The following is a 23,181-nucleotide window of genomic DNA, read 5'->3' on the forward strand; positions in this document are numbered from 1 at the left end:
TGTTACGGGAATGTATAGTACGTACCTACATCACGTCCCCGCAGTTTATAGAGTGTCATAAACATTATATATATTTCGTGACTTAAGCGAGCCGTGGACAGAGTTTATATATACATATTTTATCATGAAATCGAACCACAGTTAACGTATTTTACTTTTTCCTTTACACAGCGTAGGTAGACTTTACAATTGTGCAATGTTATGCAATGTCGTAATAGGTATAAAATGACTAAATCTGTAACTATCGAAAATTGAGTGTATCTAAAGAGTTAAACATTTCTTGGTATAATAGTAATTAGCAATACACGATTGCGCGGGCACAGTCTATGTCTCACGGTTGAATTTGCATCTAAACTTACCTATGCAAAAGCAGTCGTAACTTGTTGTGAAACAATCTATTAACTGTGTAACGTATATATTAAGAAAAAAAATATTATGATCTATGGTTCATATAGTCAGAGTTAAGACTACATATGATATATTTTTTTTTTGTTCTAAAATAGTACTTAGTGCATCAGATACTTTTTTGAACGACTTTAAAGAAGGAGGTTTTGAAATCATTTGTATTTTTTTAAGTTCGTTACCTTGTAACTCCGTCAGTTCTAAACCGATTTGGAATTTTTTTTTTGGAGTATATACTTACAGATAGAAATTTTATTAAAATCGGTTTATTGTTTAATTTTAAGATCAAAATAATTCGTTTTGTCATAATTAAAGTTGATTTTTTTGTGGGACATAATCTTTACTTATTTTCAATAGTAGAATTCTGCGTAGGAAACTATTACATATAGTTTATAAAAACTAAGCAATCAATTATATTACAATAGTCTCTGTCTGTCTAAAATAATAAATGATCTGCATTTTTTTATTTAGATATCTACGTTATCCTGTTATTCGCCGAAATTACAGAAATTGAATTTAACAGTAAATATTCAAAAGTCTAAGAATTTTTAAGAGTAAGCTTTAAATATTAAAACCATTAAAAATGTGCTTACGATCTCTATAATGAAAATAATATAGATATTTAATTTATATCTTACCGTTTATTAGGCATAGATTTATATCTATGCGTACCTAAGCGTAAAATTTACTATATAATGTAAGACTTGCGTTAACGTATGTACACGGATAAATTAGCACTTTATTATTCGTAGGTATGATGCATGAAAAACTTTTTTAGTCATGTTGTTGAAAGATGGTCAAGATATTATAACCTCTATATGAATCATTTATTTTCAATTTAAACTAATGACTTCTAATATCCTTAACAAATATTTTTAATTAAATTCATAAAGGATATTCGGTCATTGACATAACATAAATGACAAACTTTGAGATTGTCTTCAGATTGATAAATTTACCGAAACTTTAGCTGCTACTTGCTCAATAAATTTTATTTACATAGTTTTTCGTCCATTTAAAATAATATAAATTTTATCAGAGGGAGACATCATACAAAAGTCGTTTGCTTTGGTACCTCTGTCCTATTCTTGTTTCTACCGTGAAGCAGTTGTGTTTGCATGGCTATGTTTCGGTTTCAAGAGTGGGATATGGCAGTGAATTTGCAGAGTACAGAGGAATAACATTAACGTCCTTAAGAATGGCAACGCATAAGAGGAGTCATGGGCGAAATAGTATACTCTGTTATATCAATGGTACTGCTAGTATTTATAAGCGACAGTTACCTTTTACCATCAAGTGGACCGTCAGCTTGTTTACCATTCAAAGTTGCATAAAAAATATACCTGATTCATGAATTTGGTATTTTGAAAATGTTAATTCTTAAACAATTTTGTATCATCTCTTCGCTTTCTCTCTCTACTTATTTTCCAATTGTCTTCCACAGTTCTTCTTCTGTACTCTCCTTCTTTTACTATATTAAATACTATGTATAAATATCGTAATATCCATCTAATCTTAATACCCTATGTCCCATTAGTGCATCTTTCTACTTACTTTACTACCGCTCACAATATTAACATCACATACCATATATTAATTTAATTAATAATTCAATTATTTATTGTAATTATTAATTTATAAATATATTTAACAAAATTTGAGTTTCATATGGGTAAAAACAGTTTATCTGTGGACACATTTAATCATGACAAGTACGTAAATCATGAGCATAACCTCCGTAACCAACTTTATTGCATTTCATTACGGCTATATATACCTGTTTACGATACGAGGTCCTCACTTATGTCTATTTTTATAACCATGATATCATAAGAAGGTTAAGATGCACATCGGCAAATATACTACTCACAATAAAAAATATGCAAGCTATATTATCAGCCTTTGTTGAGAAGTTAAATAGAGTGATTATTTGAACGCGAAAAAACTGTAATGTATTGCAGGATATTATGTACAACGAATAGTTTAAATTTTAAACCAGTTGTTGTCCTAAATAATTACGTCGAGGATTCGGAAAAAGCGTAAAAATTTTCAATTTATTTCTGAAAAATATATATGTACATTTCAATATTTTTAGCAAATTTATTTACGTTGTGCGAATAAAACTTCATTAAAACTGTTGGGTTAGGTAAATAAATCTGCAAATTAAAAGTGCTTGCTCTGTAATTGGTCACGCACGGGATTCTTTTAATTATATATCTTCAGTGCTTAATGTGTTACGTATAATTATATACTTACATCAAAGTAAACTATGTTTTATACTAAACATTTAATACTATATTGCAATTTATTTTATCACTGTTTTTTACCGTAATGCATATAAATTCACTAGCTTTTACTAGTAACTTCGTCCGCGTGACCAGGATATATTCACTCACCAAGATAAAATAGTATCCTATATTTTATAAATCAGGGGTGGCCAACCAGTCGATGCGATCGAACGGTCGATCGCGACTATTAGTCCAGTCGATCGTGGCAAGGCAAAAATATTATAATCTGCTAATTTAGCGGAAGATGCTATAATTATATGCTACTGATATAATTTTTTTATGCAACTTAGAATGGCCAACAAGCTAACGGTCCACGGCCCACAGAAAAAGGTAAACATCGCCTATAGACACGAACAATACCATAGACATAACAGAGTATACTATTTCGCCCATGACACCCTCCATATGTTTCCATTCTTGAGGACTCAGATGTTATTTCTCTGTACCCTGTAAATTCACTGCCATATCCCACCCTACAAACCGAAACATAGCCATACAAACATTATTGCTTCACGGTTGAAACATGAATAGGACAGAGTGATTACTAAAAATAATTACTACATTTCAGTTTTATGTTTTCTTTTTAATAAAATAAAAAACAAAAATAAAATAAAATAAAATAAAAAATACTACACAATTGTGTACTGAATTATGTTGATTCATTGGGTATTACAGGAAGTATGTATTTGTAGATCGCACATCAGTAAATGGTAGATCATGGGTCTAGTCAAGTCGGCCCTCCCTGCTATATAGGATACTTCGATAAACTATCGATAGCCTATATACCCTTCTCCATCTCATATAATTCATGTATACCAAAATTTATTGTGATTGGTCAAACTATTTAAGACCCAGGAGGTAACAATCAAACTTCCTTACATATTTATAATATTAGTAAAGATACGTTACAGAACCATGAATATCGATAATTACTACATATTTACCCTCATTACTTAGTCGTACGGAATTAATACGATAGTCAGTCCACTATTTATTACAAATATAGCGTTGATTTTATCTTCTGCATCCATGCAGAAGACTCGCTATTATGTTTATTATATTTACCAGAGGGAGACTATGTGCAAAGGTCGATTGCTTGGGTACCTCTGTCCTATTCGTGTTTCAACCGTGAAGCAGTTGTGTTTGCATGGCTGTGTTTCAGTTTGAAGGGTGGGATATGGTGTGAATTTACAAGGTAAGGAGGAATAACACCTGAGTCCTCAGGAATGGCAACGCAAGGGGAGTATCATGGACAAAACAGTATACTCTGTTATGTCCATGGTACTACTCATGTCTTTAGGCGATGGTTACCACTTTCTATCAGGTGGGCCGTCAGCTTGTTTGCCATTCTAAGTTATATAAAAAAATATATATATTAGAAAAGTATTTTTACCTATTACTACCATCGACCAAAGTAAAACAGAGCACCAATAGTGTGCGGGGGCTGGCCCACGCGCGACCCTACGGCGTTACGTCATTTTCTCGAGTTACCTTGATCATTAGTAACGATGAGAGTATTTTGTGACGCGACATTTAATATCATTAAAATAAAGTGCAAATTTCTAAAGAGAACGTGAACTTCGCTAAGGGGATTATTATGCTTATATATAGATACGGTTACAACTTAATCGATTTATGAAGATTTTTGTTTAAATCAGTCAAAATTAACTTATAGGGCATAGAAATAAGTTAGCGAGATTATTATAAATCATGAAATATTTAATAAGAGTTTATATTTGATACTATTATTGTATTAAATTATCTTGTCTTTTGGTCAGGCTGATATAAGAACGTTCTTTCGTGCGAACGGTAATTCGTACGTACGAATTCCCCTTCCTTGAATGCATTTATTACTCATCACAAAAGGAGACAGAGTAACACACAACTACTTTAGATATTTATGAAAATTATATACTATCATTGTTTACGAAGTAAATACTTGTTAAGTTAACTGGTTTCTTTTAGGGATAAGTATTATACAATTATAGGTAATCACCTACTCACGCTGGCTCTAAATTTTATGTGCAAAAAATGCATAAATATTATATTTTTTTACAGAAAACTAATGTTATCGTGGTTACAGTCTGCACTGCCAGACTGCCGTGTTAACAACCTGACGACTGATTGGAACAGTGGTGTATTACTTTCTGCGTTACTTGACTATTGTAAGCCTGGTACATTCCCTCATTGGCGGGAACTAAGTAAGTATCGTACTTTTAATTGTAATATTGTTATAAGGCAAATTAATATTGACCAGATTGACAATGTAATATACATTCATAAATAGTTAAGTTTTGTAACAAAATAAAATTCATATACAGTTCTCAAAGAATATGGAACTTCTTGTTACTTTCATTTAGATATGGAAGGTATTTAATTTTATTTCCACATAAAAAAAATATTTCGATCTATCACACATTACAAAATTCTTTCAATTTTAATAATGTCACTATTTGTCAACATTTACTCCTTGAATATCATTAAGAATACGACTCGTCATATATTAAAATGTTATTAGACGTGAAGCAGTAGTAGGATCCTCAGTTGAAAAAATTGCTATATCTTTAATTTATATACACTACAGTCATATAAATGATATAGACTATAGGTAAATATTGATTTAATTCATTTAAAAAATAGAGATACGTTAGTGTTATGATATACATTTAGAGTTCAATAGATAATGTCACAATCATAAGTCAATGATAGAAGAACAAATCAGTATTTGTAATGAGCATTAATGAGTATTTGTATTATACCATAGGTATCAAATATAAAAAAAATACAATAAGAAATTTAGTTAAATAATACAAGCCAAACAGCCTTATTAACTTGCTTCTGCTTACAACAAAATCTTTATGATTACAAGGTACAAAACCTACTATGAATACGTCTACAATTATGTGGGCGATGATCCTAATTTCAGAAGTGGTAACAACGCAGATAAAATGCTGAGATAGTTTATTCATTATCCCGTAAGATGTCGACCCGCGTGATAGATAGCTCCATTATATCAATTTCCTCATTGTTTTTATTGATACGCTAGCATCTATAAGAAAAATACTGAACTGATATACTATCTCGGTAGATTTCTACTTATACTTTTACTTCTCTTCATCACTATCATTATCATCATCATTAATATCAGTATACTCCTATATGTACTCAAAGCTTAATATAGGCCGTTTCTATACTGTGCCATAATCATATGCCAATATTAGCTATTTTTTATATAGCTTTTTCTTCTTTCTGTTACAGCTTCTTTATCTTATTTAGATATTATAAAGCAATACATTAAAAGTATTAATTATAATTCTCCTATGTTTTATAAATGTTGCTGTACCAATTTTGAACAGATTGCTCCGATAACTATTTATTATAGATTGCACTGACATAACTTTTTAAATTGTTTTCTGATAATGAATAAGATTTACTCTAATTGCTTCGAATAATTAAATGGTAATCAATAATAAAATTACATTATTATTATTTTATTTTGTCAAACATGTATTACTAATGCCAATTATATTGGGGGGAAGGGATTGGATCAGTCCCATTGCTGACAATATACCCTTACAGGTCGACCTCCTCGTGGTCCCCCTGGAAACCATCGTGCTGAATTCCAAGTGTATTCATCGCGATGGGCTAACTGACCTGCCTTTTCATCCTCATCTGTCACCCTTCACTGGTGCCCCGCCAGTGTATACCGTTAACGCAGGCGGGGTTACCATTCCATTATCATTCATTAAAAAAAAATACCAATTATATTATCTGTGTTAATACTTAAAATGACCGTAAGAATTTGTCACCGTTCAGATCGTCACGAAGCCGTAGAGAATTGTCGTCGAGCGATGAAGTTAGCTCACAGAGAGCTCGACGTCCCTATGGTATTGGAACCAGAATACCTTGCCTCACCATGGCTAGATGAGCTTTCTGGCATGACTTATTTGTCGTACTTCATGAAACCTGGCTCCGCTGGGTACAGGGCTACGCTTGACTTTGTAAATTCGCGACTGGAGAGGGGTATAACAAACTTCACAGTGAGTTTAAAATATTTGTATTTAACAATTATGAACCACTAGTTATATCATACCTTTACCTGCATAAATTAGGATTAAGATCTTATGTGTTTATCCAAGTTATGGTTGTGTGTACCAAATTTCATTAAAATACATTTACTTAAATAAGTGTGATTAAGCGTTCTAAAGTATCTTTTCAAAGTTCAAAATACATATATATAAATTACTATTATAAAAATATCTATTAAACAATTTGTAGGATTCAGTGCTACAGCTAAATGGTATATTTGTTTGGTTATGACGTAATAGCCGTGAACAATATTTTATCATCTTATCGAGTAAATCACATGCCAAATGGAATGGTCACGTATCACAAATATAATAAATATTTCAAACTTTTATAATATCCTAACCTAGTTGATTGCTTATATTTAAACTGTACATACGTCGGACGGAATGTATGCTAGTTTGCCACATTCGTGGTATAAAAAAACATTGTGAAGCGCCCACAAGCTCCTTAGACAAAATACAAACGAATCTAACTATAGACAGGTTTTGGTTAGCGCTCATATAAAAAAAGAACAAGAAAGCGCACATCGCCATCTCTTTCTATTTCGTTGACTTGTTAGTGATAATAATTCTATCAATAAATTCGTTTATGCTGAAAACATTACCCAATATTTTTCGGCAAACGGATAAATTGTTCAATACACTGTTTAAATCTTCGATTAGATTAAAGTAAAACTTTTTCATTGATATTTTTTGCATTGCTATCTCATTCTATCTCACGGACTCGCTAGCGATGTCGATTCAATCGACGAATTCGCTTGCCACTTGTCTAGAGGCCCAGGACTACAATAGTGTACCCCTAATGTTATGGATGTCCATATACTACAGTAACCGTTTATTATCAGGCAGGCTGTATGCTTATTTGCCACTTTCGTGGTATAAAAGAAAACAGACAAACAGAAAAACAAAATTTCTAAAAATCTTTGTTTTGGCATCTATTAATCTTATTAAAACCCCACATATAAATTTTTCTTAAACATTTCCATAAACAGATATCGTTCAATTACCATAACCATACCATTACCATAATATTATAATATTCATCTATAATCATTCAAGTAAGGATTCATATGTATATATCCTAAAAATAAATATTGTAATTCATTTATTAGACTGATTGGAACGATGGTCGAGTGGCCAATGAACTAGTAAGATCAATGGGTGGACCAGCACTACCGCCGAACAGATTGCGACGCGATCCCGCCCGATGGGAAGAAAATAATCAGCATGCCATTGATGCAGCTAAGAAAATTGGTAAGATTACCTACCCAGTAATAATTTTATAATATTTTAAAATAAATAAATGAATGCAACTAAATGAACAAAGTAGAAACCTTGTAATTTCTTTATGTCTGCTGGGCATCTGAATATCTAAAATGGGATAGAGATGCTTGAGAAAAAATGAAGGTGTATATTTAAGAGGTATAATAAACTTAACACAGTACTTATCATTGAACACTAAAGTAAAATTTATCACCTTTCCTTTACGCCCTCAAACTGCAAGAGAAAAAAAAAACTCAAAATCAAATCCTGCATATCAGCGTAATAATAATAGGCTAATCTTCATCATGTATATAGAGAATCAATGCCATTAATACGAAATTATTACAAGATCCATGAAATTTAAAAGTAAATATAATAAAGATGGTGCATTTGACACTCTTTGCTTTGACTATAAGGGACCAGGTGTACATAAATAACATATAGGTAAATTAATAATTATTCTCCGAAACAAAATCCTCAGTTCTACAAAGACTTTTCTTTTCTCGTCTTGTAGGAGTTCAACCAGTATTATCAGCTAAGGATATGAGTCAAAACGAAACTGAACACTTGGGGGTGATGACCTGGGCTACTCAATTCCGCAATGTCGCTCCAAGACCTCCGGTGCATGATATGTTGCGAGTTGCTCTTGACTCTACGTCTGGAAGAGTTGGAGAAGAGGTAAGTTTTTGTAATTTCAATAATCTTGACAATAGATATAAAATAGAAATAAATCTTGATAATAGACAATACTTTTAACAATAGCAACAACTTATAAGAAATTAAATATGGGCAAATAAGTTATACTTTAATTTTTAAACACTAAGTAACTCTTAAATGGAAGTACATAAGTACGTTTTATAAGATTTTCCTTTGATTCGGCGATTAACTGCCACACTCGTTGATAGTTGGCCACTTTATTCCCTCGGTAAACAATAATGTTTTGTGGTGGCTTCATTATGTGTATTTTTACAGACGTATATAAGAGTAGAGTCCATATCGAACGAGCTCTCAATATCAGACGTAAAAGTGTCCATCGTTAATCCGCTAGAACAGGAGTCTGTATTGAAACTGAACTCCCGAGGGGCCGGTGAGTTCGTGCCGGAGCACGCCGGCATGCACGAAATAGTGCTCACAGTTGACGATATTAGGTGAGTTCCACTATTCTCTTTGTTGATCCATTTCACGCCTATTTCCCAGTAGGATCACATATTAAACTATTCTGTATGTACATTTCTCTGCCCTATTCGAATGCACTTGGAAGCAGAAGTAATTTGCCTTGGCTATCGGAGCATCAATGTATAATACTTTTTTTAGAATTGACGTCAGGCTGGCTGTTTTTTATGTTATTACGAGAAAATAGCACAGTAGGTTTTATATCTATTATTTAAAAATGGTGCAAGGATATTTTATTGTTAGAGTCAAGTCGATATGATTCTAGTGATATCGATGAAAGCGACTATTGAATGAAATCGAGAAAAACGCAGAGGACATTTTTGTTTACATGAAAGTTTTCTAGATAATGTTAGTAACAAATTTCTAACACAATAGGAACGAAGTTGCAAATGCAACTAGTAAATAAATGTATTTCCGACTGTAATCCCATATGAGCCATTTTATCGATCGTTGCCATTGTACTGAACGTAACACTCTATTTACCTGCCCATATTTTCTTGAGCATATTTGATTCAAATCCAACATGGTTAAGGCGAGTACATCGCGTTATATCGCATGTATTAAAACCGATAGCAGTATTTATCACCGAGGTGTAATTTGATTAAAAATGTAAATTAAAATAAAATTTATACAAAAATGTAACCCAGAATCATTGGATTCTTATGAGTTCGAGCGAAATTTTTTTCAAGTATGTAAAGTATAAGGATTTTTTTTTATGAGTGATAATGGAATGGTAACCCCACCCACGCTATCGGTATACACCGGCGGGGCACCACTGAAAGATGATAAGTGAGGATGAAGCAGGCCAGTTAGCCCATCGTGACGAATTCAACAAGAATTGTTCACGATGCTTTCCACATGTAGATCGACCTGATAGCATATTGCTAGCAATAGGACTGTCAACCTCCATTGCTAACAATTTCCCCCCAAAGTATAAGGATTGTAATCCCAAACATAAGAAGTCACAAAATATACTAACTAAGAGAAGTCTTGGAGCCCTTGGGATGAAAATGGATCTCGAGATTACCATGTATTTGTTTTTTTTTCGCTAGTTCTATACTGATTTTGATAATTTTTTGTGCTGCAGTCACAATTGAAGCCACTGTTTTTTGTACAACATTTTTTTTTTCTTTATTAATGAATTAAGGATAAAGATATACCTTTTTACACTTTCCGACCGACCAACAGTCAGCGCCAATCATGCGAAAGTTGTCATATATACCCATACAATTCACCTTCAGAAATCCAACCTCGGTATAGGTTATAGACTTATTTCAATACGTTATTTCCTTTAGCAGCTATATTAACGATATTTATAAAAATTTTATCGTTTATTGTAGTAACACTGTCAGGTCATAATAATACAGTGATATTCTTCATGAAAATTGACTTCAAGATTCCTTTCAGTATTTTTCGTTATTGCTTTACTTTTGAATTTAACAAACCACACACTCTTGAAATGATCGTGATTTAAAAAATGTTCTAATTGTATTTTATTTTAGAGTGGATGGAAGATATTTCTTCAGGGTGCTACCAAGGCTGGTCATGGTCCCACCGCCAGGCATGGCGCCCTGCGCCGCTGGTAGTCTCGTGGAGGTTCTAGTCAGTGCTACTGGTAAATCCTAAATAATATTTTTCCTATTTTTTTTTATACATCAAGCATACTACACAGTATGCCTGATAACGCACATCTATGGTAACCTATAAAAGCTTGTAGGACCAGAGAACTAATTCACACGTTGCTGGCCCCTAAATACAGTACTGAACCATAGTAAACCCACTAATTTCATTGCTATATCTACCTCTTCAAAGTCGAGGATGCCATTCCTACAAAGTACTTGACTACAAAAATAGATGGAATAGAAAAAATATAAAATTAACACTGGTTTTCGAAGTTAACAATTAATATTTTTTTATTATGTCAGAACAAGACTTCCTTGAATATGAATGCTGTTTTGAAAAGTTCTATAAAGTTACAATATCTACAAACTTATATAAAGCAATACCCATGTAAATAATTTCTATGATTTTTGCTTCTTGAAATATCAAACAAGTTAACAGACAATCTGATTAAAAGTGATAATTATTCTATAGATATGAACAACACCATGGATAGAATATTATATAATACCCATGCTAATCCTCATGCATTATTCTTGACTACTAAGACGTTTTGCTCCCGTATCCTGACATTTTTCCGTTTTCCAAACGAAAAAGATAATAAAAAGTTACTTCATAATTGTTTACTTCGGAAATTAATGCCAGTTATTACTACCAGTGTTATTTTTATGATTTTAATTTATTTAAATTCAGGAGCACCAAGAAGGGAAGATATTGATGTAACAGCACACTCGCCTAGCGGTCGAGCTGTTCCGCTGCAAGCGCGACACCCACCGCCTTCTGCGCCCGGCACCACTGCCTCTAGCGCCACCTTCCAACCTGACGAAGCTGGTGTATGGACTATAGCTATCACTTACAAAGGCGAGCATATACAGGTAAACATATAGGATAAACGCTAGGATTTTTTGAGAATAGGTTTTTATGTCACCTAGAATGGCAAACAAGTTGACATCGGCCGGCTGGCTTGGAATGAAAGTGATAACCATCATCACGACATAAATAATATTACAAACACTACAGAATACCCTATGATGACTATACACGTAGATTATAAAAATTTTCTAATTTCATTTATTAATTTGTATACTCTTACCTATACAAATCAAGTAAAATAGATGTTCTTGAATTTGGAGCCTGGTGTTCTGTAAGACGGGTACCGACACCAGTCTCTTACAAAGATTGTTTTAAAATATATAGCTGTAAATTTTATTATGTTATTATTTTGTGAGAGAAATAAATATTTATTTACATACATATATATTTACTATGATACCTCTCGTGTGTTTCCATTCCTAAGATCTAAATGCTGTGACTTCGTACCGTATAATTTCACCTTCCTACAAAGCATCCAATGGATACCTTCGGACTCAGCGTATATCTCAAATTGTAATATAATCATTTGGGGTATACTCAAGACGATGGACCACTGGTTGTTCCTTACACTGGTTTTACCATTAGAACTAATTTCCATTTTAGTCCATTATATTAATTCATTTTCCATTTTACTTGGTTTTAGTGTGATTAAAATATTTTATTCTAGGGTGGTCCATTCACCTGTGAAGTGTTCGACCCAGCTGGTGTTCGCCTCAGTCCTGGAGCATTGGAAGGCGCTGAGCCTCTCAAACCACATTCCTTCGAGTTGGACACTAGCGGATGTGGTGTGAAGGGTGATCTGCAATTAGATATAGTTCATGACAAACGCAGCGTCATGTGCGCTCTTGAGAAGCTATCAGCAACGAAGTACCGCGCTACATTCATGCCAAAGGCGCCTGGAAAACATAGAGTGAGTATTGTTAAACTTCAATTAACAACAATAATAATAATAACATACAAATTTAAGAATGAAGATATTGGAAGAAAGTTCAAGTCTTTTAATATAATGTCATGTAATAATTTAATCGATGTAATAAACATTTATTAGAAAGTCACAAAACTAACCATTAATTATAAAAATAATAACAAATAAAAATATATTAATATATATTATTAAAATATTATTAAAAAAATATTATTACAATATAATTTTATATTTTAACAATAATTCTATAACAATTTGTAATTAACAAATTGTCAAATGTGAAATCATAAATAAATATTTATAAATGATAACAGTTAAATATTTCATTTAATAATAGATTGAATTAACAGAAATTTATTTGACGTCAACAAAATAAATTTCTGATAATTGGATCCAATTACTCAATCTTAACTTGATATTATAATGATTTTTCTCAAATTAAAGTACTTTGTGTACTCTGAGAATTCTGCAATGAAATACAAGTATCTTAGATGCCTCAGTGAACGTAAACTCAAGCCAATTTGGCAAACTCCTTTCCTAAATTAGCCTCAAATCTCAATTGTGCAGAATAAAAGCAACCGTTTTATAGAAATTATTAAAACCGTTATATTATCATTTTATTACTTTATTCTATCAAAAAAAGAAAACACAGTACCAATACCTTCTAACATACTCGTATATAAATACTAATTTAGTTAACATCTAGTTTTTGTATACTTTATGCGGCAATAAAATGTGTCTTATATTATTGCCAAATTAATTACACAGAAAACAATAGGTATACATGTACAGGTAAAAGTGTAGACGTATCTACAAGTAAATTTTAATTATCTCCTTACAACCTATACAATGAGTATAGTAGGAATCAATTATTTAAGTTTGATAAGTGGTAAAGGTTGCCTATCTCATATTCGAATGTTTGTCTATACGTGACAGATTTTATATAGGCTAAAAACTTCTTAAATTTTACTTTAATAACTCGTAAATATTTTATATGCACGTCAATTGTACAGACTCAATTTCTTTCCATCAGGTATTACATAAAAATATGATTAATCTCAAGAATAATCTATAACAAAAGCCGTAAAAATGAAATAGTTTATTGGTATATGATTATATATTTCCTTTACTGTATACGTACGTGTTCCTAACACGCCATGTCAACAATAGGAAATGGAAATCCATCAATCAACTCACGACTCATATCGGTCGATGCAGGAAAATCTATGCAAGTGGGCTAATCGAAACTACCACCGAACTGAACAGTACCAAGAGTTCTAATACACACTATGTCTTATTTGTTGATCTGCCTATAAAGTTTCGTAATCAGAAATTGACCAAGAAAAGATAATATTGAAATAGTAACAAGCTTAGCTTACCCAAATGTTGTAATAAACACGAAAAGTTAAAATAATATATTTACTCAAAAAAATTACAACTTTAATCGTGACTAAGTTAAAATAAGCTAATACAAAAGTAAACTATTGATTACAATAAAAATTATCAAAATGGGTTCAAAAATGTCAAAGATATCGCATAACATACACAAAAAATATAACTTTGAATGAATGAATGAAAACTTTATTGTTTTCTTTCAAGAATCATATAGATTATAATAATTAACAATATGTACAGAAAAAAAAAAACAGTAATTTCACGCATACTAATGATTATAGAAAATTATATAAATTAATCATTTACATGTAACCAATAGGTAGACAATACTACTTCAAAAAACAATATCCTTTTACGTTGGTAATTAAGAAAGAGTTGAAAAATTCTTAAACTCGCCAGGTCAGGCTTGTTAAATCTCAGTGCGCGTCTTGCGGAAAATAACTTCAATTTCACATTTTCAAAATTAATTAGCAGCTTTGTTAAGAAATGTTGTTCGCTTGTTATAAGTAATACAGTTTGAGCTCAACGTAAAATAAATTCTGATAAATTCAAGAAATTCAATGCTATTCTTATTGCATCTCGTAATCTCATAGATCTTTGTAAGGGATTACGTAACTGTATTGTGAAGCCAACTTCTATATCTAATATTTTTGCTTATTATGAATAATTATACTAATAATATTTTATCTAATAAGATATTATAAAAAAAACAACATTGAAACACCAAAAACCTATGTTAATGGAATGTGTTTACAACATGTGGATAAAATAAAAAAAATAGGCTCATGGTTGTTATCCCTTATGAGGTACTTAGAGGTAATAGTCAACGATCACCATTGTAAAGAAAGTAACACTCGAGATGCCCACATTTTGCCGAGCATACCGATAGCCGAGTTTTATTTATAAGCCTGCGTTAGTATACCATTAAGCCACTAATTATGTTTTCGTGAGTGAAATGTTTTAAATAAACAGTAAATCAAAATCGATTTATCCCTTGGGAGCTACAATGCCACAAACAGACATAGTTTACATCGGGGATTATAAAACTAAAACAAAAGTAATTATTAATAAAAAGCAAACTGACGACGAGTGGATGAGTAATGTTTATATATATATTTATTTTGCAGCTGTATATTTACTTTAACGGATACGACGTGCACGGCTCGCCGCACATGTTCCGCGTAGGTTCGAGGTCGAAGAAACCTCGTGAAAGCTCTAGTCCCTCCCCGGCATATGCAAGAATATCGAGTCCAGGTAAGTTCGAATACTATCACACATATAATGATGTCATAGATATGTAGGTCTAAAGTTGTACTGCTGAAAACAAAGTAATATTTCTCGTTGTTTTCAAAATTTGCTATTACAAAGGAACTCTTACGTTTTTATGTCAGTAAATATATTAATTATTCTTTCTTTTCTTTTCAAAATGCCAAAAATTTTAATTATTTAGTAATGGAATTACAAGGTACATAAGTACCCCATAATCCTTAAGGGTGATAATGTTACAAGCTTTACAGTGTATTCTATGATTTCTGTAATGCTCGTGGCATTGTTCATATTAATAGGCAGCGATTACCACTTCCCGTCAGAAGAGCTGTCAGATTTTTTGCCATCCTAAGTTATATTAAAAATATTAATTCAAAAGTATGAATCGGTATATCAGGAGCGATGCCAATTTTGAATTTCAGTACAAAAATTTTTCAATTTTACTTAAAAAATGTAATGTAAATGTAATGTATAATAAGGCTTAAAGATTTATGTAATGTTTATATTACTGATTTTAATTAATTTAATTCTCTGAGTATACACCTCTCTAACTAAATATTACTTTATTTAAAATGTTGTGAAGAAAATCGTAAATAAATAAATAAATAACTTATATACTTATACTTGCAGTGACTCGTTTAAGATCGGAAAGTCCCATGAACCATTACAATTTATACGATTCAAGTACGACAAAACACAATACGAGCTCGATGGAACGTCGCGAAGAGCGACGTGACTCAGCCGATTATTACAAATCATCCTTTAGCTCAGATACTAAAGAGAAGAGCTATGATATCACAGACTCTGCATATTCCACGTCTAGAGCCAATAAAATGGAAAGCTTCACTTCGAGATATGGTTCCGAAAGTCCTAGAAATAGAACTGCAAGTCCTATAACGACAAAACATCTGGGAAATGGGTCTAGACTTGACCTGAATAGGTCTACAAGTCCTTACAGAGCAGGTAGTCCGTTCAGGGCAACAAGCCCTGTAGGTCGTACAACGAGTCCGCTGGCAAGAAAAGACAGTCCTTTGAGTCCTTTGAGGACCGCAAGTCCAATTAATAGGTATGTGTCAAAAGTTTATATTATTCAGATTTAGATGAATAATATGGTTGTAGTTAGACTTGATAACTATAGAGAATTATTTATTAGTTAGGTATATTTATGTATGTAACATAAGTATAAAATATGTTCTTCTTACTTTTCTGTTTGTAGGAAATATTACATTTTCGCAGTTCGTTCGTTAATACCAATCATTTAGTCGTTGTTGGACTGATTTATTGGCACATTTTTCACTTGCAATTTAAACATAAATTTCCGTTCAATAATGTACAATTTCTGTTAAAATGCATAAAATAATATATATATATCAAATCTCTACTCTTTTAAAAGCGCATAAAAAAAGATTTCGAATTACTAGTATAAATATGTCACATACGTCGTCTCCCCACATCTCCTTGGTGCATTAATATTAATTTATGTATTAATTGCAGAATTATAATTAACCAATATTTGTATTCCAATTAGTGCTATATCATGACATGTATCTAGGTACTATCAAGCATATTCTGCATAACAATGCGAATAGGTATGTATATACTCTGAGCGTTGCCTCCATAGTTATACATGCATTATGTTTACTATAATATAATAGTTATCACTTGATTGCTATCAACAATTAATTACAATGTTAATTTCATAGATGACTGCACCACTTCCTATACTGACTTGTGAAACTATTATATTAGATGACTACGAAGTGATCTATTAATTTAATTTACCTATACGTATACATATGTATTTAATATAATCGTAATGATTGTGTGCATGTGCTCGCGTAACGCAAAAACGACTCGTCAGATTTAGATAAAATTTGATATGACAATAACTTAGTACCTTGTATTGTTTATAATTACTCCTCTCCATCCAAAGATTGCCTAGAAGAGATCGCCTTTAGCAATATGGTCGGCTATTGTTTTCTCATTGTGATTATTTCTTGTAATTGTTTATATCTATATAAAGTTTACTACTGTAATCTTTTGGAGGAAACAATAAAGAGTATCTATCTATCTTGTAGTATAATATTATAATACTGTAGTATTTTACCGTATTTCTCGTTACTTAAATTTTTATTCTATATTTCACTATGATACTTTTATTCCATATCATTTTAAGTATAAAAAAAAACAATGTTTTTTGTTAACTAACTCAAACACATATAGGTATAACAGTATTAATGCTTGACAAATTTAATAATATAAAGAATTTTCTTATATTTTAAAAGTAGTAGTATTAATAATAAAAGTAGTAAAATAAACAAACTTCTAACTACCCCCTTAAAAATCAAAGTCGTGAGCGTATAGACGTTATTAAATGTAATAAGAATATATAGTTTGTTGCATCTAATTATTGCTTTCTTTCGATGTATTATCTCATAATTCCAATTTATTTCAATAATATTCCTAATTTTTATATAAATTTTTATATATTTTCAGAGTAAGTAGTCCCACGGGAGTGATCAGCAACGAACCTCTCTATAGTCCAGTGACAACAACCAAGCGAGTTGTGGAAAAGCGTTCCAACTACAAGATGTACAGCTCATATAGTGGCTCCCAAGATAATTTAGACCAAGGAAGTCCATACTCATCATTGGAAACTGATCATGTCAGAAGACTCGGGAGCCCTAGTAAGTAATTATTTTATTTGAAAAGTGGTGGTTCTCAACTGTTTTTTCCGTAAGTAGTTGTCAGTTGCTCTCAATGTAATTTAAACTAAGAGAATCTTATTCGTCATTGAAACGTGGCCCAGCAGCCCTGATAAGTGTTTATTAAAAAATAAGAGTTTTCAACTCTTTTGTTTTTTTTTTTTATTATTGTGATATCTTTACCAATTCTCAACCGATTTTAATAATTATGTTTTAATTAAATGGGTTTATTTCCGTATTGTTCCATACTTTTTTTCTTCAAAATTAAAGTGTGTTTGTTTTTACAATATTTTATATTAATTTATATATCTTGTTTAATTGATTTCTGTTACTTGGTATGTTTTTATTATTTTTTATTTATTTATTTATTTATTCAATAGTGCAAATATGTATACATGACGGACTTAATGCTAAAAGCATCTCTCCCAGTCAACCATAGGGATTATTCTTAGTAAGACATCATCTCATAATATAGCTAGTACTTGCACTACAATTTAATGTAATATTCTCTTATGTCATATTCTCCTTAATACAACACTGTTCTCTCCTTAATAAAATGGTAGACAGTGACTGACAGACAACTGATACGGTAGTTCTGGAAACATGAAATTGTGCACGGGAGTTCTATAAATAACGCAAGTAAGCATTAAAAAAAGAATTTCCCAAAGTTGCCACGGGCACACGAGATAAGTTTGTTTTCTTCTGAAGTTTGTTTATGTAACAGTTCCACTAAGTATAGGCTTGACGGCCTCCATGGCGCAGTGGTCGGCACATTACTTTTCGTTTTTTTTAATGAATGATAATGGAATGGTAACCCCGCCTGCATTAGCAGGATACGCAGGCGGAGCACTAGTGAGGGGTGATAAGTGTGGATGAAAGGGCAGGTCAGTTTGCTTATAGTGATGAATATACCTAAAATTCAACACAGTAATTTCCAAGGGAACCACGTGGAGATCGACCTGACAGGGCATATTGCTAGCAATGGGACTAGTAGTCCATATTACTAACAATTCCTTTCCCCTTCCCCCTAACTTACTTACTTATTTAAGTTACTTACTTTGCTTTAACGAGTTCCCGGGTTCGATTCCCAGTTGATCCAATTTAGAAAACAAACTTTTCTATAAATTGGATCAGGTCTGGCTGTTCTGGATTGCACCTCCAAATGTTTGTTACCTGGTTCCTTACAACATAGGTTATCTTAGCTTGAATACCAAGCTTTTGATGTAAGTGTGTGACACTTAAAAAAAAAAATAAAGTATTGTTATCAAATAATGTAAAATATTACAAAATTAATAAGTTTTTAATTTACAAAAGATCTACTTCAATGTTGACATATAATAGAATTGACGGTAATATCATCTAATATACTCGTATAAAAAAAAAGTATAGACAAAGTTCGAGTCCCATTTCTCACCTTTTCAATACCTTTTTTCAGATACGGGTGATCCTGGAGGGAAACCTTATGTTGGCAGAAAAGACTCTTGGGATTCTGTTGAGAAGACAAGACAGATGATGAGTGCTAACAGGTAAACAGTAAGATATTATTTTTACATTTATCTTAAAATTCTTTCCGTATGTCCAATAATAAGCTACAAAATTAAATTGTACTCCCTGAATAGTACGGTTCTCGATTAATAAAGCACAAAATTATGCACAATGAATTTATTTCAGTTCTATAGATATGATTAATTTATTAAAATGTAGTCATTCATAAAAATTACGTTCAAAATTTTCAATGTAATGGTACATATTAATCACGTACGCATTATTAATTAATACAGAAATCGTATCAGCCGTTAACTCTCCACTGCTGAACATAAGCCTCCCCCGTAAGAGGGGGATTTGCCAGTAGTTAGCACGCTTGGCTGGCAGGTTGACCACCGCAGTTAGGCTTTGGTGATGTTTTAAGAGTAACGCTGCTGCCCATCTCTCCACTATAAACGCCCTTAGTTGCCTCTCACGACACCCACGAGAAGGAAAGGGATGGACTATTCTATGCTGGGACCTACACGGTACATACGTATATATTACAGTATAAAAAACTACTGTGAATACGAGTACTCCTTACACTGTGATGATATATCCAAAAAGTATACAACGTATGCATGCTCATTTCGACGATCATAATGCACGTTGAACATGAATCGTTCTCCATAAAACAGGACACTTGTATTGATTCATTATTTTACAAAGCTCTCCAAGAAGTTTAGTATAATGTTTTTCTTCCCCTAACGATGAAAAGGGGTGACTGTATAATATCGTATTACTACTCCGTCACTACGAATACACGGTATATTCTTTTTGTAAGAACTGAATAAATTACTTAAATTCCGTCTGTGTTTCAATTCGGGCTATCTATATATTTCCATAAATGAATATTAAAGTTTTTTAGATTTTCGCAGTTTGACGGATGATTGAAGCATTTTTACCATAACTATAATAAGAAATCAATTAGTAATAATTAATAAATAAATAATCGTGATAAGAATCCAATAATTATGTATTAAAGTATTAAACATATAATAATGTACCACCTAATTGATATCGAAAAAATGTAAACAATTTGTCGTCCTCCGTGGCGCAGCGGTCAACACGCCTGCCTGCGACGTGGAGGCCCTGGGTTCGATCCCCGGCCAGGTCATGATGGAAAACGATCTTTTCCTGATTGTCCTGGGTCTTGGATGTTTATCTATATATATGTATCTATTATAAATATAGTACCGTTGAGTTAGTATCCCATAACACAAGTCTCGAACTTACTTTGGGGCTAGCTCAATCTGTGTGATTTGTCCGTATATATTTATTTATTTATTTATTATTTAATTATTTTGGGTTATTGCAATGTAGCTAGTACAATATCTAAAATAAAATGCATTTTAGTGCTCTGACAATATTTTTTTTTTATCAATATGATGAACCATCATATGTACTGTAAAGAGTGGAATTTCTGCAGCTTGGATACCAGTACTCCCGAACGCTACGGACAGAGTACCCTGGATCGAGAGACGAAGCGCAACACGCAACTAAACAAATTCAGTGACTTCTCGCGCGATTCATTCAACCGACAACTGGACCGGCTCGCAGACGATCGCGACTCTGAGACCTACACTAGTCGAGTGAGTGAATACAGTTTGTAAACTATTAACAAGTTAGCCTAGTTGCCTCCCATTAACGATGGTCTCGAGTTGGATATATTACAAGTTTATTCATCAAAAGTCATAGAGATTATCTACACAATTTAAGAGTTTAGCATATAACCTTCAGACAATGCAATTAAATAGCTATTTTATACCTTGACAGATTTAATACTATTACATTAAAAATTTAAAAACTAAAAGGAAGGTAATTAATTTATAATTAGATATTTTAAACTCACTTAAGAAAAAAGTAGGTTCTCAATTCGATTGTATTTTTTTTTATGATTATTACTTCATTACTTCGTCAGTTCTAAACCAATTTGGAAATTCTTTTTTTATCTGAGTGGATATACTTACAGATTGGTCCCATCAAATTTTTATCATAATCGATTTGGTAGTTTAGTTTTTAAATAAAAATAACTAGTTTTGTCATAAATGAAGTCGGTTTTTTTGTGGGACACAATCTTTAATTATAGTAATAAAACCTAACTAAAAAAAATTTTAAGTACTCGTAAGATCTGAATATTTGTAAAGATGTTTGTATGTTTGTTATTCCATTAAAATTAAACAGCTAAATAGATTTTAATGAAATTTAGTACACAGCTCGGTTGTCTAAATATATAGGGTACCTTATACACTAGTTTATGCAGACAAGCCACGGAATATACATAGTAAATTTACACCTAATGATATTTTTTGTATGCGCACGCGCAGCAAGAGTTCAAACGCGAAGTGCGTGAAAGCTCGTACGTGGTGCGCGACTCATCGTACAGCAGCGTCGAGGAGCGCCAGCAACAGCAACAACAACAGCAGTCTTTTTTATCCAATAGGCCCCCCCGCGACCCGAACGGGGGGGCCCGAACTGAAACGGACGCCGCTCACGCACGTTTCAGGTAATTCTTAAAGTTATTAACTTGTGTACCCCTGTCCCACTTGTGTTTACTGCTGTAAAGCAACTGTGATTGTATGGCAGTATTTCGACATGAAAGGTTGACTTCGTAACCTGTAATTTCACTGTCATATCTCACTTTATAATACTATGCCTTTTTTATAACACAGAGCAAACGACTCTGATGACTTAACATCATAACACTATAATTTTCAGGAATAGCAACACATGAAGAGTTTTATCTATATATTCTGTGATGTTCATTGTCGTATTCATCACAAGTGATCGTTAAATAGATAGATAAATAAAAACTTTAAAACTGTCGATCAGTTTGTTTGCTACTCTTAGTTGTATAAAGATAAAAAATAGAATTTTACACTTCTAGTGTTGCTGGTCATATATACGACGTTCAATCGCCTAATACGAAGTACAATCTCTGTTTAGCTTGGGACTAGATAACGCAGTATAATTTCTGCACTATTTTTAATTACTTGTTAGTGTTATTATTTAAAAAAAATTACTAAATAAGTTAATATATTTTTAAAAACTCTTTTTTTCTATATTTATTGTATCTAATTTGATCATTGTTCTTTTATTCTTCTGTCTACTGGTATACTTAATATATACCTATTTTACTGAAAGTTAATAGATATGATGACATTGATGGTGTTATTGTTTAAAGGAACATTCATTAATTAGACTGTCGTTATTTAGTAAAAAAAAAGAAATTATATAAGATAATAATAAAAAAGACGATTTCATCACCAAATCTCATTTATAAGGCGGAAATCTGACCTTCCCTCCACCCTCTCCCATTTTAACCTCAAATAATTAATAAATGCCAACTAACACACTGATTACACTTTCCAATGATTAGGGGTTCGATCCTTTCGTAATGTAAACATTTGTATCTTAGAGTATAAACGTTCGTATTATTCAGAGTAGGTATATATATATTAATATTATTGACTATTAATATTATAAGATAATCACTCAGAATAATATTCTAATCCCGAATCATCCTACCTATTTCCTCATCAAGTGTCTTGCGACTACTTCGCAAAAAAGGCATACGAGCCTGTCTGTATATACATTAGTACATCGCTTGTACATTCTCCACTCTCTCTCTCTTCTAAATCAGATAGCATAATTATAAT

General features: G+C 32.1%; 1 protein-coding gene across 1 annotated transcript in view; it reads left to right on the plus strand.

Annotated features, from left to right (window-relative positions):
• Positions 1–23,181, plus strand: part of LOC113522823 (filamin-A) — a 110,924-nt gene that overhangs the window by 25,766 nt on the left and 61,977 nt on the right. The window contains exons 5-18 of the mRNA XM_026908651.3: positions 4,749–4,891; positions 6,507–6,730; positions 7,891–8,032; positions 8,556–8,719; positions 9,014–9,189; positions 10,717–10,829; positions 11,528–11,709; positions 12,375–12,617; positions 15,155–15,281; positions 15,924–16,359; positions 17,790–17,980; positions 19,434–19,524; positions 20,952–21,114; positions 21,850–22,028. Of these exons, the coding sequence (XP_026764452.2) occupies positions 4,749–4,891; positions 6,507–6,730; positions 7,891–8,032; positions 8,556–8,719; positions 9,014–9,189; positions 10,717–10,829; positions 11,528–11,709; positions 12,375–12,617; positions 15,155–15,281; positions 15,924–16,359; positions 17,790–17,980; positions 19,434–19,524; positions 20,952–21,114; positions 21,850–22,028 (2,574 nt within the window). The remainder of the gene's footprint in view (positions 1–4,748; positions 4,892–6,506; positions 6,731–7,890; positions 8,033–8,555; positions 8,720–9,013; positions 9,190–10,716; positions 10,830–11,527; positions 11,710–12,374; positions 12,618–15,154; positions 15,282–15,923; positions 16,360–17,789; positions 17,981–19,433; positions 19,525–20,951; positions 21,115–21,849; positions 22,029–23,181) is intronic.

This window comes from Galleria mellonella, unplaced genomic scaffold (genome assembly GCF_026898425.1).
Source record: "Galleria mellonella isolate WM207_F2 unplaced genomic scaffold, CSIRO_AGI_GalMel_v1 utg38, whole genome shotgun sequence".
Classification (NCBI taxonomy): domain Eukaryota; kingdom Metazoa; phylum Arthropoda; class Insecta; order Lepidoptera; family Pyralidae; genus Galleria; species Galleria mellonella.